The sequence below is a fragment of the Neodiprion fabricii genome, chromosome 5 (assembly GCF_021155785.1).
Source record: "Neodiprion fabricii isolate iyNeoFabr1 chromosome 5, iyNeoFabr1.1, whole genome shotgun sequence".
In the NCBI taxonomy this organism is placed as follows: Eukaryota; Metazoa; Arthropoda; class Insecta; order Hymenoptera; family Diprionidae; genus Neodiprion; species Neodiprion fabricii.
In genome coordinates this window covers 32,630,193-32,649,776 of record NC_060243.1, presented here as the reverse complement: position 1 = coordinate 32,649,776, position 19,584 = coordinate 32,630,193, and the positions used below count along the sequence as shown (strand labels likewise).

Here is a 19,584-nt window from a genome sequence, read left to right as displayed (position 1 = left end):
TAAATTCTCCTCTACAATCACCGAAAAACGATAAAATTTCTCGAATTGTCACTTTTGTCGTCAGTTAGAACTGAAATTCTGAGACACCTCGAGTTAAAAAACATAATCGAACACGACTCGATTGAATCGGTAGAAATTAATCGTTTCGTATTTTTTTGAAACGTTGCATTTGAAATGAAAATTTCGTAAATTTCAGTACGCAGTCTTAATGGCGAAAAAGTTTTTTCATAATTTATAGTTTCATCAAAAATAGGTGAAAATATTCATCTATCTTTCACTTATTACATGAAATAGGTACTCAGAAGCAAGACAATGATAATAATCGATACTTCAATCACACAAATTGACATTGCATCGCGTCGTTAATGGGAGTAGAAAACAAAAAACGATGGTTAGAAAAAATGATCGAGTCGACCGATTAATCAAGTTTGAAAAACAACCAATTATACTCAATTAATCGTGAAAAAAATAATCGATTATTTCTTCTCGTTCCTACGGCACTCGAGCCGTCAATGAACCGCATAAAAATTTTCGTCCAACCCCCGCGATTCTACAAAGTTCTGCGGTACGGTAAGTTTTGTCACGAAAGCATCCATCAGAATTGCGTCGTGCGTAGCGAAGCGTGTCCCACACTTTCCCCCCCTCTCACTCTCTCACTCTTTCTCTCTCTCTCTCTCTCTCTCTCTCTCTCTCTCTCTCTCTCTCTCTCTCTCTCTCTCTTTCTCTTTCTCGACTGCGTGGTCCGCGACTCTCCGAAGTGCAGCGGCATGCTGATGCAGCGTGCAGTCTGAGATGCATAGGTGTAAGTAAGGTTGGGTCCGTGCACAAACACGAGCGTGTCACCAACACCAAGGCAGGTGGGCTGGATTATACAGGAGCCTCCGGAACGCAGCGGGACTCGAGGAGAGTAAGTATATACGTAGGGTCGCAAAGGTCTTCGACTGTTCTCCGCGCTTGGTCGTTGCCTCGGTTCTGGTTGCTGCTGGTGGTGCTGCTTGCCGGTTCTGGTGCCGGTGCTGCTGCTGGTGCTGCTGGTGGCTGCCGGCCGTGGTTCCTGCCTATCGGAGCAGTTACTCAGAGCTCTCTGTGCAGTCCGGACGCCGCCGACTCGAGTTAGTCGACGCCGAGCTGCCGCCGAGTGAGGAGCTCCAGGGGCACGAGCTCCGGCATCCGATTGGCCCTCATCGTTATCGTTTACACGATTTCTCGCCGGCAGCTGCATGCCTGCAGCCCGCGTCTCCCGATATCGGTTAGGGCATCGCCGAAGCCCCGTGCCGAAAAATAATTCAAATATAATATCGTCGTAACGAGTCTGCGTTCGCCTAACGAGTCACCGAGATGAGGGTCATGGAACCGGTGTACCGGATCCGAATATGCTTTACAAAGGTCGTGAGCTCGCGCTGAAAGTGGAGACAGTGTGCGAGTCTTGAACGGTTATTCGACGGGTCGATTTTGATTGTTGTTCTTTTCATTTGGGTATTCATTTTTCTATCCTTATTTTGTTTGTATTGGTTTTTTTTTTGGATATTTTTTTATTTTGGTTTTCATTCCTCATTCGTTGGTTTCGCTTCATCGAGCCAGTTTCTTTCTAGTCCGATTTTTCGAGAACACTGAGGGAACTATAAAACTCATTTTCGATGTCGGTTAGCCGTTTCGCGTCACGCGTCATATGATCTAAATGCAAGAAGCCTGTAGTTACATGTAAACACATTGTGCGTTTCTTTTGGGATACTTATATATCTTCAGTCGAGTTTACCAAAACCTGACCAAGTGTAGCTGAAGAGGAGTGCGGTCCCACCGCTGCTGAGGAGAAAAAGAGAGAAGAAGAAGTAGAAGAAGAAGAAGAAGCAGGGCAGCTCGAAAGTCATGGACTTTGTCATTTTAAAGGTGAGTTTATTCTCTCTCTCTCTTTTTTCTATATCTTGTATAAACTTTCCATCATTATGTATATTATATGCACATCCAACATCGCTATGGACATAACAAACATCTATCTAACTACCTAAATATCTATCTATATGTCTATCTATTTCTCTCTCTCTGTCTCTGTTGGTAATTCTTCATCTTTTTTTTTTTTTGTAAGCCTTCTCTCGCTCTCATCCGCACCTACTCATTCACGTTACCTTCTTTTTCTTCTCCTCCTTCTCCTTCTCCATTCCCCTTTCCCTTTTGCCCTTTCCTCTTTCCCCGATATCTATCTCACGCTCCCGCTTCTGGCGGGGTGCTGATTATGGTGTCTCGCTAGTGCTGCACGACTTCTCACTCCCACGTCTTGTTCTATACACCTCTTAAGATTCTCGCTCATTGCTATTATTATTTTAATACTGGATTAAGCAGGAATAACGAGATGCAGATGCATGTACACCCACAGCCCAACCTCCTTTTTTTCTTCACTAGAAATCGAACGCCGATATATCCGTATAGGTGCACGGACGGTCGTTAATATCCGTTAAAACGGGGGTGCGATAATTTTTTCAGATATTTCAACACCGATAACACTGCGTGCACAACGCAAACGCGTTATAAGTATGAATTAATCGTTTCAACCCGACGTCGGAACGAGAGAATTATTAGTGGATGATCGAAACTTTCTGCTCTTGAATATACATACATATATAATCGTATTAAAGTTGGTAACGCAATCGCAACGATTTTTTCTGAGTAAGAACCGTTATTTCGCCATTTTGGAACTGTTTGAAATTCAGTAAACCGTAATAAAACAAAACACACTCGTATTTAGAAATATTAGTTCTTTGGACAGTTATTCTAAAATTAAGAAAAGAGTGTCCCCCCCCCCCGCTGTTTCGTTACGATAACGTTACTAACTTCAATCTCGTGATATGCATGGACTCGTAAACTCGTTGAATACTTAAAACAATCGCAAATTTTTCAACCTACGGGCACATATCATAAATAGTTTTTCAACCCGGAAGATAGGCGTTGGTATATGCATGTAGTACATCATGCATACTTAAGTATAGCCATGCAAGTTGAGTGGTGCTATTAATAAGAACACGCCCTCTGTCCCTTGCGCGTTGCCCGCAATTTAAGGGCTGCTTTTAATTGTAACTAATTAATGCGGGCCTACATAAGTATGATGTTCAAGAACGTGGCCTCAGTCATTTTAAATACCCGGGATTGAGCGACCCGTGTGGTCCTCGTCGACACAATTCGCTCTAATTTATAACCTCCAAATCGTTTCTTTCACTTTTATTTCTCGCTCTACGAGGCTAAAGTTAGTTACTTTAGGATAACGAAACTTTAGGGAAAAAATCGCTATTTTCTTAATTTTATAATGATCGTCTAAAGAATTAATATTTCTAAATATGATTGTCTTTTGTTTTATCGCGGTTTACTCAATTTCAGACAATTCCAAAATGGCGAAATAACGGTTTTTTCTCAGCATGAATCGTTGCGATAACGTTACTAACTTCAATATGATCTCTACATAGGCTGAAGTTAGTAACGTTATTGTAATAATTCACGTATGCTAAAAAATGGTCATATCGCAATTTTAATAATGTCTAACGATGCGGTAAATTATAACAAGTCGAAAATTATTCCTATTTTCGAAAACTCAACTATACACTTCAGTCACTGTAAAATTACGAAAGAGTAATTTTTCCCCTAATGTTTCGTTACGTTAACGTTACTAACTTCAGTCTCATATATTATCACTAAAATAAATGAACAGTTTAGTAAAGTTGACGTAACGAAACATGGCGGGACAAAAATCACTGTTTCATAATTTTATAGTGACCGAGGTAGTTGAATTTTCGAAATCGTCAGACATTCTAAGAAAATTACTGCGAAGTAACAATTTTTTCCGAAACGTAAATCATTACAATAACGTTACCGACGTCATCTTCGTCAGATTAAAAGATAAATTGCGCCCACCGTGTGAATATAATTACCCTATCGCTGGTTACTGAAAAACTGTCCCAAACTCCGATACAGTTCTAAACCAATTTGTCTCTCATCTTGTTTTCGGTATTAAATATAAATCGTGAAAGAGATATGAACTAAAAAAAAAAAAACAAAAAAAAAAAAAAAGGAACGAAAATTTTAACGGAAACGAGAGAAATTTTGAAGACCCTTGAACTTGTCGGCATAGTTTAGAAGGTTGGTAGGTATACTGGAGGAGGCGTGTAAATCGAGTTGAATTATGTATGTCCCTCCCACCCTCCGTCTCTCTTTCTCTCCTTTTATTTTTTCCCTCCTTTCGTTATCTTCCTTTATCGCCGTCACTCGGCGTCTGTTGAGCCCTCCTCTTACATCTTACACTCTCGTCTTCGTCGGTCCTTTTTCTTTCGTTCGTTTCTTCCTTCGCTTAGCTGCAGTCACCATCCTCGGCTCGATTAGATTGTCATTTGAGGAAATCTACCGACGCTGAAGAGAGGAACGGGGATGGTTTTTCACCCGGGAGATCATCGCGTCGCGTTCCGATCGACCAAGATCGTAAATTGCTTTTCGGGGCCCTTTTTTCGTTTACCTGTTATAGGTTATACATTCTATCGACTCGCTGCGACAAATACGTTTAGCCGTATGTATGTACGTACATACCTAGGTACAAAGTGTGTACGTATCTTGAATCGGAAAACTCGAATCTTCCTCAACTTTCTTCTCCCGACCACTTAACTGAGTTGATTGCTTGCTAGCTCGAACAGTAAATTTCCTCCCTCGTTCTCTCTCTCTCTCTCTCCCTCTCTCTCTCTCTCTCTCTCTCTCTCTCTCTCTCTCTCTCTCTCTCTCTCTCTCTCTCTCTCTCTCTCTCTCTCGTCTCCATCTCCTTGTCTTCCGCTTACGGAAATCCTTCATCGGGTGAGCAAAAGATATCCTTTCTACAAGGTCGAAGTTAGAGTAACGTTGACGTGATGATATGTTAGGGAACAAATCGTCGCTTTGCAATTTTTTAATGATTTCGAAAGAGTTGAGTTTTTCAAAATATGACAACGTCACGTTTACTCAGTTTCAAACAATCATAGAGTTGCGAAGATACTATTTTTCCTAAAAATTATTCGTTGTTACGCTAACGTTAACTAACTTGACATATTTCTTCTCTTTCGTCGAAACAAGGTTTAAAAATTAGTTTTTGCGATACGAAAAATCGATACGAAGTATCAAAATTATAGTCACAGTTTTTGATTGACGGAACTATTTTATAAAAGTACTCTGATAATTTGAAACTGGCAAGGGATGATGTGTTCGTTTTTACCTACAAGCTCTACAATCTTCAATAATTTTTGAAAAAGGTTCCTCAGGGTGTTTAACCTTCGTTCGCTTATCTCCGTATTGATTCGAAACTTCTCGAGGACGAAGAGCTCTTTCTACTCGATGTGACGATGAGCCCATCGATTATAGATTCTGGAGTTAAGTCAAGGGGTGGTCCGAGATGGAAGTATAAATATAGTATTGGTGGAGGGGTTGAAGAGAATTTCGTGTGCTTGCATTATGCACCTGAGCAAATAGCGCCTGTACTCATGTCCTTTTATATCCACGCACTGCAGCATTACAGGTAATATAATACATGGTGTTCGGTGGTCCTGGAAGTCCTTACGGTTCTGGAAATGTCCTTGAATTTTTCTTTTTCCGTTAAAAAGCTCTGGAAATGTCCTTGAATTTTTCTTTTCTACTTTAAAAGTCCTGAGAATGTCCTTGAATTTTTTCACCCTCAAAAAGTCCTGAGAATGTCCTTGCATTTTTCTTTTATTCTTAAAAAGTCCTGGAAATGTCCTTGAATTTTTCTTTTCTCCTAGAAATATTCTATTTTCAAGATTCGCGACGCATTGGTCCTGGCAAAAAAAAGAAGAAAATATTATTCTATTAAAATAAGACAACACTGTGATACTCGGATTGAGTAGAATATATATTTTTGCCTTTACGTTTTAGAAGAAAGAAATGTGTCTAATAATCATCATTTTCGTGTATTTTTATTTCTCCTGAGTGTCCTTGAATAACCCGAAGATGTCTCCTCGAAATGTCCTTGAATTTGTTACGGATTTTTTCACTGAACACCATGTATAAGTACATACCTTATACAGCCAGGTTGATAAGAAGCACAAACCTCACCCTTTTTTTCCTCTCGTCTCTCAGGATCCGTTTTTCTCCGATCTCTCTTTCTTTCTCTCTCTCTCCCTGCTATATGTACTTCGACAATTGTTGTTGTTTTCTATACGAGTGTTTTGTTGCCACTTATTTTTTTTTATCCCCCGTAATCCGACCACCCTTGCGCATCTACACGGCGGTGTCAAGGTTTTCATTTCTTCCCGCGTATCTGAGGCGAAGATTTTTTAAATTCTATTTCTTTGTCTTGATAAGGTCATTATTTGTCAAGAAATTGCAATAGAATTGTATCTCGATACTTTGCTTGTAAATATTGTATTTTATAATTAATTTCTTGTCTGTATGAGTTTACTACAGTGATTTCAATTTCTAATCTGCTTGCTGGTACAGTGAATTACATTACTTTGTTTTTTTTTTATTTATTATATTTATATTATAATTATCCAATTCTGTAATTTTGTACAGCGAAAATCACTTCGGCACACTAACGTAAATAGTTTAATAAAATTCTCATTGTTATCGAATTCGTAATATTTAGAGATGAGCGGTAAACGTAGAATTTGAATACGAGAAGACAGACATCTTACATTTCAGTCGAATAATTGTTTGCCCCAACGTTTTCACTCTGTCGTTGAAAATAAAAATTGGTAAAAGAAAGTTTGAAACGAGGGGGGGATGAGAAAAATTTGCTTTAGTGTTGAGAAAAGGATGCTTAAATAAAAATTGAACGGGTCACCCGGTGCATATAATATATACGCGGATACGGAGACACAGTAAACTTGCTATATATATACCTGTGTATATGAATGTTACATAAAAAATTCATATTATCCCCTAAAGACCCTGGTATTTCCGGCATCGGGGGGAAAGAATAGAATTTTCTTTAGCTGCTACAGATTAATGTACATATATATGTATTTATTTCACATATTACACGCATCGAAACGCCGCCGCCTGCCAAAGCATGTCATTGTTGCTCGCCGCACCAATAATGTGTTGGCCGTAAAGCGTTAATCGGGAAAAGCAGTCTTCTACGCCAAGATAATAAATTAATCCGTGCAATATGTTATAACATATGTGTGTGTGTGTATATAACCAACACATGCAGAACGATACGAGGAAAAATGAAAGAAAGAAAAAAGGTAGAAGACAAAGGAATTGTATTTGAACAGCATGGATAGAAAAATAAATAAATAAATGAATAACGAGAATCAGATAATGTATCTCTTCTTCTTCATTTCTCTTCTGCTCTCTATATGCGTATGGGGCATTCCACGTCAAATTAGCAGCCCATGCACCTCACTCCCTTTGATTTTGATCATTTTTTAGTATTATATTATAATTATTATATTCTTAAAAATCCAAGAGGGTCTCGAGAATTTTTTCAAAGTTTTAAAAATGGTGTTTTCGAAGTAGGTTTTATCGATATTTCTCAGATTTTATTTCGGCTAAAACAATCTGTTGGTCTCCTTTGGGTCGGTAAGAACATCGTACTAAAAAATTATCAAAATCGAAGGAGGTGAGGTACATGGGCTGTTAATTTGGCATGGAATGCCCTATATGTATATGAAACTCAACGCCTCTCTGTCTATCCGTCCGTATGTTCGCTTATAACTATAGAACTACTGAACCGATTTTGATTCTTCTTTTTTCTGTAGATAGCTACAATGTCAGGCTAGAATTTAGGCGATATTTCGTTACAGCCAGATCAATAGTTTGGAAGTTATGACGATATTTGTAAGCCAAGTCGTCGGAAGAGGATCACACACTTATGCGAAACGAGGCTGAAGTTAGTAACGTTACTGTATCGATACGTTGAAACAAGGATCACTATTTTGCACCATTCGAATAACTCGAAAAGTTGATTGTACGAAATCTGAGTTTGTTCGTGCTTTATTAGCAATTTCCTAAATTTCAAATTCCCAAATTCTCTAAAGTTGAAAAATAATGAGGTTTTCTAAATATGCATCATTACAAACTTCAGCCTGATTATGCAAACGCTGACTAAACTCTTACAGATAGAAAAAAAGTTACGCATAAGAGTTTTCAAGATCTCGACGAGCTCTACAAAAAAGTCCGTTGGAGCACATTGCTAAGTATAATAGTTTTGCCACAAAAGGCATTCAAAAACATCAGCAGTCAGAACCGCAAATGGCTGCTAGTGGAATATTGAAAAATGTCCCTATGACGTCAGTGCCTGATTGTCGGCGCCATTTTATCACCAGATAACCTAACTTTTTAATTTTAATGAAGGCAAATCGTAATTCTTCTGGTTTCAAATTACTCATATCACATAAATTGATGAAATGTAATGAATAATACACCCGTTCTACCCTCCGCACGCGAAAAAACACGCTCAACGACCAACCGTCGTCAGCCTGGCGGCATTAGTTCAATTTTTTTTCCACCAGATGACGCATTGCAAAGTGACGATTCCAATAACTAGTACATGAGTTGTAACATTGAAAGGGATTATCTCCCAAAAATTGAAAAATATTTCTCTCTCGTTTATACTTGCATTTATATCTATGTATACATATATCGTTCCGTTTTAACTGGAAGTTGGGCATCCGGTACATCCGGCTGGGAACGCGAGGTATGTACGTAGTAAATCGTTCCATACGGTGTCTGGGGGTTGCGGCTCAGCGCATATGTGTTAACGTGTATGTATACACACACATACACATGTACCCAGATACACGTGTAATCCGGGTCGAGCTTTAAATGGCGCGTTATTATTTATCGGTCTCGCACCACGTGGGCGTGTGACACTGCGCCCCATGCCCTCTGCACTCTATGTGCACTCAGCGACTGCATGCCATGGAGTTGGGGTCACATTTTCCCATTCTACGTTCGATGTGCTTTTCCCAACCCTTTGCAAAATTTCATTTCGCAGGTACAGCTGTTACCGTTTCGCGGAAGGAAAAACGTTTTTGTCAGTTTTCCTCTTGGTTGCGGTTCTTTTTTTTTTTTCTCTCTCGTTTCTCCTACTTTTTATTATTTTCTGCGTGAAAAATTGTCCCTTCGTTTAGGGGGATATTATAAGGACGTGCGAAAAAATTTCCCACAACCGGAAACATGGGTATAAAGCGAATGTAAAATATTAACGAGAGAATTCTAACTTCGTAGATATTATAAACGTTTTTCTTTTTGTTTATTTTTTTTTTATTTTACTCTGTTAACGTGTGACGAAGACTTTTTTCTGTCGATTTTTATTCCTGATCTTTTGTCTTCCGAGTCTACAAATTTTTTGCACAAATTTTTCGAGCTTGAAGTTGGATTAGATAGTTGGAATGGTACACTAATTTTTTTTACCACCTAACTATACACTGAGTTTTTATCATCATAGTTATAAATGGGGATTCTTTTTTAATATATTTGTCTTATATGAGAAAAACGATGGTACCATTTGAAAATATTTGAATATTCGAAAAGTGTGACAAAATTTGAAGGGGGGGATTGAAAATTGCTAAAATTGAGTGTTTTCATTAATCACCGTAGGGTACAAACGTACTCCGGTATACTTTTGTGCAGTTTCATGAAATTTCGCGTGATCGTTACAGTCTGAACATAATTCTGTGCGAAATATAATCATAGTGTATAAACCATGAAAGTTATACCCTTCGATTCGACAGAATTATTACTCTATACTATAATATTGAATCGATATTGAAATATCCGTGCAATTCGTTTCGGAGAAATGGCGAGAATGAAATGAACTAATTAACTAAAGGGGGAAGTATTATACAGAGAAAGACAGAAAAAAGAATGTTCGAATGTTTATTTTTATACACCTACATAGTATCCAACTGTAAATGTATATCCTAGACTGTATAAAAAAAAAATCTCTTCTTTCTTTTTTCTTTTTTATTTCGATCTTAAATAACTTTTGATAGAGTAGATTTATCGTGAAATGATAAGAGACCTTTTTTGTAGAGCTTTCAATTGGCTACAAAAATACATTCTGGTCTTATTAGTACACTAACGCGTTGACCAGTTATAAAATTACAAAGTATAAAATGAAAAAAAAAAAAATCTCCATCCCATTCAAATGGCAAATACAAAATCGCGATAATGCACCTCTTGATATTAATATTAAGAGTTCAAAATTTGACGGCATTTTTTTTACGGTATTTGGAAAAATATTTTTGACTCGAATTTTGAAAAAATAAAAAAATTATCGTTTTTTTTTTTTTTTTTTTGTACATTCTAGTATATCGGTAGTGTTTTAATCATCGTTTTTATTCCTTGGAATTAACTTAATTACCAATAATATATACGTGCTTTGAAACTTTTTGCATGTGTAGCTTTTTTTGCCCCCGATAATAAATATATTCGCAGTATTTTACTGAGAACATACAAATGATGCGGTAACGATTACGCGGTTCAATTTCTTTCCTTCTCTTTTAAGGCGGATTTTCTCTTTTCTCTCGTTTTCCCTTCTTCTCTTCCTCTCTGTACGTATGTTTTCATAGCGTTTTTATGATCGCGGTCCGTTGTGTCGGGGACGAACCATTATAAATATTATTTCACGAATTGCTTTTACCTGCACGAGTGAAAGCATCGTATTTGACCGGGTGAAAGCCGGTACCTACCTATACACCAAACGCCGAAAAATTAATTGAGTACTCCTAAACGATGAATGGCAGGTTCGGCGGAGAAGGAAAAATCCGAGAGCACACCAATGAAAATAATAATATACCTATAATATCACCCTCCCGAATTGATTCGTCCGAAACGCGCGAGCTTCAATTAATTACCACGCGGCCTTTTCGGAATTCGTTGAAAATTTTTTTATTCGAACAGAGATTTGAAATTTCCATTCGCTGAAGATAATTTTAGCTAGATTTTTCTCAAATTGTTTAGAACACTCAATGCTATTTTACATGTATCAGATTTTAACCGTTTTCAAATGATTTTATGTAATAAAAATAGCACAATTTTCGATTCACAAATATTGTTTACTCCATACTATAAGATTCTGTAAGACAAGCCATTATACACGTAAAAACTTATTTATCTGCGATGTAGTAAATAGTAGAGATCTAGTTATAAGCTTTTCGTCATCTTATTTTAGAGTCTGCAAAAATTCTTCAATGGCCAGTGCAATCCTTTTTTAAACACTAGCCGTACGTACCCTTAAGGAAAAAAACCCTCAACTTGGATGTCGATTCGCACCCCCAAATTATAGATAATGCCAAAATCCCATAAGAAAACAAATTAAAGGTGTGAATTTACATCCAAAAGTTAAGGTATTTTTTCCGCGAGGTTGTTTCGGACTCTGTGATTTTCATTCGCAATTTTCGGACTCATTCATATCAATTACCAGCCTCTCGTCAAAACTCTTCGGCGTATCAGTCATTTGGTAATATGGCTCCATGATGACAAACAAAACATACTCATACACATATTTTGACAAGTGACAATGGTTTTTTCCCCAAGAGGTTTCGTTACGGTAAAGTTACTAACTTCAGGCTCGTGCCGATGATGTATTTTCCAAGGTTCTCAAGGCTCCCAAAGATTGCTCTTCTCTCGAACGTATAAAATCGAACCCTTCAATTTTCCGATTCCAAATAAGCTTCGTCGTGATGGTGGACAGCATCGAACGAATTAGCGGAACGTGCTCATTCGACTCTTATAGCCGTTTCTGGATAGTTCGTTGCACAGACATATTGAGGTGGTAAGGTGACAGCCGGAGTCTACACCGGAAGTGGATATACAGGGTGGTCTTTTTCAAACCTCTAGCTGGTATAACCTTGGGGATGTTGCAACGAGGCAATTTAATATTTTGGTTTGAACTTTTTTTGGGAGTATTCACTCGAGTGTCTTTTACAAGATAAAAAACGTTCAAACAATAATTTTTAATTTTAAAGTATCAAAAAATTTGGAAAACTGCAGAAACTTTCCAGTTACGCCCCACGCGAATACATCGGAAAATAGTCGAGATGCGAGAAAATGTTTAATACTAAACTTGGAGGGTTTTGAGAGGGAAAGATAATGCCTATATGCGTTGATTTGTGGATTGGGCCGATTTTGTGATTTTTTGAGTAATTCGTGATCTTAGATACGGAACACATATTTTTACTATGACTGATTTATCGTGGGATTCAAGATGAATTCAAAAATGTGAAAGAAAGATTTTTTTGTCTTTGAAAAGCGGCAAAACAGTTTCAGAATTTTGCACAATTTGTCTCAACTTTCAAAAACAGTAATACTCAACCGCTTTCCGTCTAAAGAAGGCACCAATTCCCAAAAAATTAGTTCGAAAGAACTGCAAATCGTGTTTTCGAGATGATCAAGCGTCTCTCATAAACGCCAAAAAGCAATGAAACTTTGGGGCTAATGCCTTGTCTCGGCAAAAAACGGCCAAGTATCTCACTTTCAGGGAATTTCAAAAACTTTTGCAAAATTTTATCGACTTACGTAGAATTGAAGCTTTGATTAAAGTTAACAATTACTAACAATAAGCAAAACTCGAATCGGTAAGACATTTTCCCAGAATTTATAATCAACTGCGATTGATACATAAACGATGAAAAATTATCTTTTATCAAACGAAGCAACTAATTTCGTAGCATAAATGAGATTAGGAACAGTGGCAAATCAGACATTAAGAAAGAGGCTGGAAATTCGATTAAATACGTTTATTTTCAAGATGAAAACATGTTTTATTGGTCTTTTTATCATCGTGAAGATTTGCAGTATGTTTTGACATTGGTTGGAGATTATTTCATACATCACACACTCTAAATCTTCGATCGTGCTTCTAAGCTGCGCGCTAATCATGCAGTCGTAATATCTTTCGCAAAAATGGCTTGTTTACTACTCCGAGTAGAATTTCTTCACTCCTCTTGATTCCCTGACTATCTGTTATCCACTATTCCCCTCTCGCCCTTCCTCCATTGGGTTGACGTGATCACTACAAGAACGATTTCGCCAATTGTTTTCAGCAGAAGTCAAAGTAAAGCTTTACGCGTGGAAAAAATTAAGTACTTTTATGTAAGAAATCTTGCAATGAAGAATATTTGGTTTGCTGGATGAAGTAGAATGTAAGTAGTTTTTGAAATCCCTCATCAGACAGGTTCTGTGACACTTCCAATTGTCGGATGTGAAGTGATGTATTGAAAACTAAGCATTTAACGATCAAAATCTCAGCCAACGGGTCTCACGCACGACTCGAAAAAGATATCGATGGCTCTCGCTGCCTCTTCTTGAGCTAATTTAGCTTGTTGTTGAGATTTTGTCACTTGCCTCTGTATTGAGAGACATTTTCTATCGTCTAGGTCTGCTGGTATCGCATTAGTGCTCAAATGACGAGACTGGTTCGAATTTTCCTCATCCTCATCTGCAACGTACACGTCTGACATTGGTCTAGGTGCGTTGGAACCATGCTTAATCGCAGTCTCAGTCCGGACTAATATCTGGGAGGACCGTTTGCCACACATAACTGTGCATGCAGACACTCTGACGTTGTATACCGTGTCGGGTTCGAGATCTCGAATCACCGTTCTTTCCTCAGTTTCGATCTGTTGATTGTGGTCTTTTGGTTCCTGATCATAATGCACCGTGTAGTATCGTAGAACACCATTTACATCAGATGGTGGTTTCCATTCAACGGTGATGGCCGTGCCTGTGACAGTCGCAATGACATTCTCAGGTGAACTTGGGGCTGTCTCAATGGTCGTAGCGAAGATCGGGTCACTATCGGGACCCTCTCCGTTATTGGTCAACACGGCTACGGACAACATGTAGGTTGTGTAGGGTTTCAAGCCGTCCACGATACCGTGAATTGTGTTACGGTCACCAGGCACTATTTTGCTCAACTTCGAGCCTTTGCAGTTGTGGTACTTGGGGCTTTCCATTGGGCAATAGTAAACGACGAAACCATTCACACTGTCCGTTCTGTCGGAACACTTCAGCTTCCAACCGACCTCGATCAGCCTAGACTCGACATTATTAACCCATACCGAATCCATCTTCCCAACAACTGAGTTGTGGATCACCGTGCATGTGGTCCATGCCATACCGCTGCTACCTTGATCCGTGTTTGCCGCTACTGCGAATTGGTAGAGCTTCGTTTCATCCGGGACTGTGATGTTATAGACCCTCATGTTCGGAGTGACGGTAATCCAGTCGAGATATCCCTGACCGCAGTAAGACAATAAATAACTTGTACCTAATATGGGCTTCAAATTATATACTCACGGAGCATTGGTAAGGTCGGTCCCACATATTCTCGCACCAAAATATCGTTTGATTGACAATGTCCGTGGAAGACGGTGCATCCCAGGATAGTTCGAAGAGACGCCCGTCAAACGTGGTTTTTGTAATTGAAGTCGGTTCCTTTGGCCCTGGAATATCTCGAGCGGTTACGTTGGCGCTTCGTTAGAAGGCTTTGATATCGTACATTGAAAGACGCGACTTACTTCGATTCTCACTAGGAACGTGTATCGTAGCTTTCCGTTCATTTATTCCGACGCAGTTGATCGCTACGATTTCAAATTTGAAATTTGAGTTCAAACTCAGTTCTTTGAACAGTGCGTAGCTTTTGGTTATCTCGTCTGGCTTTAGGTATAAAAGTTTTCCGTCTTCTTTCATGCCAAAAACTTCGTACGTAAAGTTGTCTCCGTTTTCAAAGTATGCTGGAATAGCTTGCCAATATATGTACACGTCTCTACTGCTGCGTTTTACTACCGTCTCGAAACTTCCCATAGCCGTCTTTGGTGATTGACCTGGTACTGGATATTAAAATATTATATTGGGTTGGCCAATCACTACGTCAGTGCGCTTGAAGTACAGCTATATGAATTATGTCGTCGATGCGAACACTCAGGCACCACATATTAACTGAGGAATGTAATGATTTCAACTTGAGAGGCTTTTTACACTATAACTATAATAAGAATAGTACTATAGTTTTGTTTTCAGCAAATGATATTGAGACCGAAATTCTTGTGAAATGGAGAATGGATAGAGGTAGTTATTATACTTACGTGTGGCTGTGGTTCTGAAATTCAAATTGCTCGATTCACTCCATTTACCTTCACCGACTGCCAGCGAACTTTTGCCGAAAACTCTGACCTTGTAAACTGCGTTCGCGTACGGCAAATCGCTCAGATTGAAATATTTTAGAGTTTCGCGTACTCCAGTTGTTATGTATTTCGTCTATAATCATTGAAATAGGAATGAATTAACCTCACGGAGTGTCTCGTTTCCTACTCAATTGTGCCATGAGGATAATCCTGTATTTTCAACTAGCATATTTGGTTGTTACCTCCCACTTCTTCGGATCATCCCATTCGCTCTGATAAGAAACCTTGTAGTGTTGACCTGGGGAGAAGGTTCCCATTGGATAAGGCACCTTCCAATGAAGCAAAACGCTAGAAGAAGTTTTATTGACGACCGATAAGCCGACAGGCTTCGCTGGAATCACTGCGCAATAAGGAGTTCGCGTGTCAGATGAAAGATCATAAAAACAAACGAGAACATAAAGATATTGATCACGTGGTTAGCTATCAAATATGAAAGGAACTGCTGTCTTTGTGTCTTCAAATTCATTGGAAAGAATATTTTTCCCTTTTTAAGAAAAACTAAATTATATTTTGGCATGTCACATCAAAACAACGGGTGAACAAATCTAATTTTACCATTCGCCTACACAATTGAAAACATGATCCACAAGTTATACATGCACAGACCCATGGATCCATGTATGATAAAACAGTACGTGCTAATTGGAAATTTGTTTATTGCAACTTATATTTTTACCCATGGAAATAAATAAATAATTAAAAGAATAAGCTCAATGTTCTGAGTCAGACATGACGAATTTGTTTTGTTTTACAAAAAACTATGGAGTAGAGCCTCCATTACCCGCACTCTCTGTTATGTGATCCATGTCTTACTTTATCCAAGCAAAAACCGAATTTTGAAACATATAAACACGCGCTTAGAAAAAAAAATGTATAACAGCAAATCCATTCACAGTCCTATGTTAATATTATCGATATTTTTATTAACTTCACGCGTGGACGTAGTTAAAATGTAGTGACGCGCGTTAATGCAGGACGAGACATTTGTAAAATTGACATAAAAATGTGCGCCTCATGTTTCTAATATTCTTCATCACACAGTATCGTTTCATCCAACGTTACTGTTCCATTATCTAGGCCCAGTTAATTTGGATAATCAAGGTAATCGTGTAATGAGTAGTGGATACTTTGATATCCAAGAATGAGTAAAGAAAGTATAACAGCGCTTCCAGTTAATTTAACGTACAATATTCTAGAAGTTTGCAATTTCGGAATAAACAGGTTATTTGAAACCATATGATTATTTCTTAAGTAATTTGCTTCCATATGCTTTTAATGCTTACCATGCGCAAAATGATGAATTGGATAAGTGAAAACTTTGGTTCCTAAAAAGTTTTCAGCAGTCAGCACAAATTTGAAGCTTTCATGGACCATTCTGTATGGGGGGTCCGTACAAGCGTCCCACATACAAGTGTTTGGAGGTAGCTTTTGGTCACTCTTTGGTTCCGGGCATTTAAAAGTTTTCCTTCCACCGACTCTATCAGGTATCTTGTAACCCAGAGAGAATTTAGTTGCAATATGATTGGGTGCTGGCACCCACGTACAGGTAAGATTTTCCCAGTTTTGCGATACGCAAGAGAAATTCAATGGTTCTTTAGGTTTGACTGTAACACAAAATAAATTTCAACAATATAGTCCCAGAATACAGGTGATATTTACAGGGAATCGCTACATCGGTAAAAAAAGAACAAAAACTATCGTTTGACTCTTTTTCATAACTCTAGGATAATGTCTGTATGAAGTTAACGTATTTTCTCCCTCGGTTCCTCTCATCATAGTACAAATTCCTGCCTTGAGTAAACCAGCGAATTATGTCAGAATTTTTTCAATTCCAGTTGATATCTGACCAATGATATCTCTGAGTCTATCTATGAAAAGTACAACTAATTATGCATGAATGGAACGGTTTTCAAATGTAACTTATTCTGGTATTCTTGATTTTGACTAATACTTGAACTATGATCTTGACTACATCGGCTATCATACGACTAATACTATTAAGGAATCAATCAAACTAGGCTTTACTACCGAGTATAGCGAATCCGGCAGAAAAACTAGACTCAATCTTTATGAACTGTGACACAACAATACCAGAGGATGTATCTAAACAATATGCATCGAAACTCTTTTCATCTATTGGCTCGCTTCGAATTGCGTCGATCTCTTCAGTTTCTATTCAGTTTCTAGCAACGACACTTTGCATAACATTTTATATTACGAGTACAATTTTCAGTACCGATAGATAGACTAAGAACAGATCAGAGTAACAACACAAATTAGTATGGATCTACAAGTAAATCACGAGAGTTTCTACTGTTGTGGAAGTCTTAAGACGACAAAGTTAACTGCAATTATAAGAACTAAGAAAAAAAAATGTGTCAGTTTCACACAGACTTCTCCACATGTATTACATCCACTTAAAAAAAACATTCAATCATCTATACTTACACCCAATAATAACTTTGTTCATACAAATGGCCTCATACTGTTGCTCGTAGCCGTTATTCAATCTGAGTTTACAAATGTAGACGTCGCTTGATGGTTCTGGTTTTTCGATATACATCGCAATAGTTGTTTCGTTGATGAGAGTAACATGCTCGGGTTCGATTTGTCTACCATTTCGAAAAAATACCAAGTCCAAGGAGCTTTTACCAGGATACCTTGATTCCATGAGAGTCTCATCCAGGATACAGTATATCTTCAAGGGCTCTCCGTACTCTAATTGTATGTCACCTTGTGGCCACGTTCCTGGAGTAAGAATAAACAGAAGGCATATTGAAAATTTTGTCAGCATCTTGACCCTGCTCACACGGTCAGTTTCCGATTCTACTTGACAAAGAGCAAAGATGTAATACATTTTCAGAATTACTTTATAATCCACGTGAACTTACTTCCTATAAAGTCTAGGCCAGGGGCGCATGATTGACTTCCACGAACCCCTCGTATGGTTAGGAAAAACACAAGACACAGGACGTTTAAACCCCAAGTACTGGAGGAGTTAATCAAATGGCACATCTTTCCCATAGTTTTATCGAATATTTTTCTTTCTCTTCACTATAGCGCACCTATCAATACAACGAAAACATCACTCAACCTTGACATTATACTACCACACTTGGCAATGTGCTATACTATTTCAACATGTCATATCATTATCATCGTCATCACCACGCATCAGTAGAAATTTTCGAAGTCCTATATCGTGATGATGGGGATACTCGGAGGTTTATACAATTGTAAATTAACGAAGTATTCACCTTACAATTAGAGAACTTACGACAATCCGTGCTTGCACTTTTGTTCGACACTTTCTCTAACACTGGAGCCATGAATAAAGTTACGACTATGTTGAATAGACGATTTAAACGTCTTCACACTCGTCGCGTGCGATGTAAGAACTGATGAACCTACGCTGTGGTAGCCGTTTTATACCACATAATTGTACAAGTAACTCTTATCTCGTGTCCCGAGAGGTCAAATTGCCAGTTAGGCGTCAATGTCATCGATTATATTTTTCCTGAAAATTGGTAACACAGTGAGGCCTTTTCTAAGTAAATTATCAGTGTCTAGTACATGGAATTATCTTGTCAGTCTTTTTTTCATCTTACAAGTCCCCCTTACATTTCATTGCTACTCAAGTATGTTGTAGAACATGTATTTTTTCGTATCGGCGGAGAATCAGAATAAAGGGGTAAAAATGACTCCTAGAAATGAGCAACCACTGGGGTGGTTTCTCAGTTTCGGATGGAAGACCTTGATGTATTTGAATGAAACCAGGGCATCAAGAAATCATCCCGTCAAGTGCTCATCGTTGGAGGGTATTTTCAACCCTTTTAGCCGTTGTCTGCCGATACGAAAAAATTTGTGTTTTTTAGTCTTCAATGTTTTACAACGTACATGACTTTGCAGTGGATTCGAAGAGGGACACCATACTGTTGTTCTTTGTCAGAATTGCTGGTATTGTTGTATGTATAACGACTGTAACTACACATGTACTCACAGATATTTGATGTCCATGTTATTGGTTCTTTACTAATTTATTCGTCCGTTACTTGAAACAATCGATCTTGAATCTCCAAGATTGGATTGCAGACCATGCAGCATCATTGACTTCATAGATAAATTTTATCGCCGAGAAAATAATAATGATTCCTTACGCAATTTATCCATATTTCACTTACAAAATCGACTGTACGGATAACTCGCTTTTATCTTCAACTGCTCGGATTATTTTTCCGCCCACGTTACTTGGAAAGTGATTATTTCATCACGTACGCATCTCTACGATTCTTTTGGGTCTCGCAGTAATGCTGCTTCCGACACCGAGATGAGTTTGGAAAAAAAATTTTGGTTTTACCCATAAGTCTATATTTATGTACGCAGTACACGTTGAACAACACTTATGCAGATATAGATAGACAGGAGCCGT

General features: G+C 38.2%; 2 protein-coding genes across 3 annotated transcripts in view; one reads left to right on the top strand and one right to left on the bottom strand.

Annotated features, from left to right (window-relative positions):
* Positions 1 to 1,085: 1,085 nt before the first annotated feature.
* The window catches only part of LOC124182162 (PDZ domain-containing protein 4), a 133,119-nt gene continuing 114,620 nt past the window's right edge, over positions 1,086 to 19,584 (top strand). The window contains exon 1 of the mRNA XM_046569054.1: positions 1,086 to 1,887. Coding sequence (XP_046425010.1) covers positions 1,867 to 1,887 — 21 coding nt within the window. The 5' untranslated portion in view covers positions 1,086 to 1,866. The remainder of the gene's footprint in view (positions 1,888 to 19,584) is intronic.
* LOC124182161 (cytokine receptor-like) lies at positions 12,702 to 18,540 on the bottom strand. 2 transcript variants are annotated; one of them, XM_046569052.1, is made up of 9 exons: positions 18,433 to 18,540; positions 18,047 to 18,220; positions 17,604 to 17,903; positions 16,439 to 16,759; positions 15,338 to 15,495; positions 15,057 to 15,228; positions 14,490 to 14,801; positions 14,269 to 14,414; positions 12,702 to 14,207 (listed from the first exon to the last, which is right to left on the bottom strand). In XM_046569052.1, exons 2-9 carry the CDS (start codon positions 18,177 to 18,179, stop codon positions 13,215 to 13,217), a joined length of 2,535 nt encoding a protein of 844 aa, XP_046425008.1. In that variant the 5' UTR covers positions 18,180 to 18,220; positions 18,433 to 18,540; the 3' UTR covers positions 12,702 to 13,214. The 2 variants fall into 2 exon arrangements, with proteins under 2 accessions (XP_046425008.1, XP_046425007.1); XM_046569051.1 differs by having other exon boundaries at positions 18,413 to 18,532.

What these genes read in the sequence shown, in the direction of transcription:
- LOC124182161 (XM_046569052.1), bottom strand. Translation starts at nt 18,179, where the DNA reads ATGGGAAAGATGTGCCATTTGATTAACTCCTCCAGTACTTGGGGTTTA. An exon ending in AATTCATCATTTTGCGCATG is followed by an intron (nt 15,496 to 16,438) that starts GTAAGCATTAAA and finishes CTTATTGCGCAG; the next exon opens with TGATTCCAGCGAAGCCTGTC. An exon ending in ACCGACCTTACCAATGCTCC is followed by an intron (nt 14,208 to 14,268) that starts GTGAGTATATAA and finishes TACTGCGGTCAG; the next exon opens with GGATATCTCGACTGGATTAC.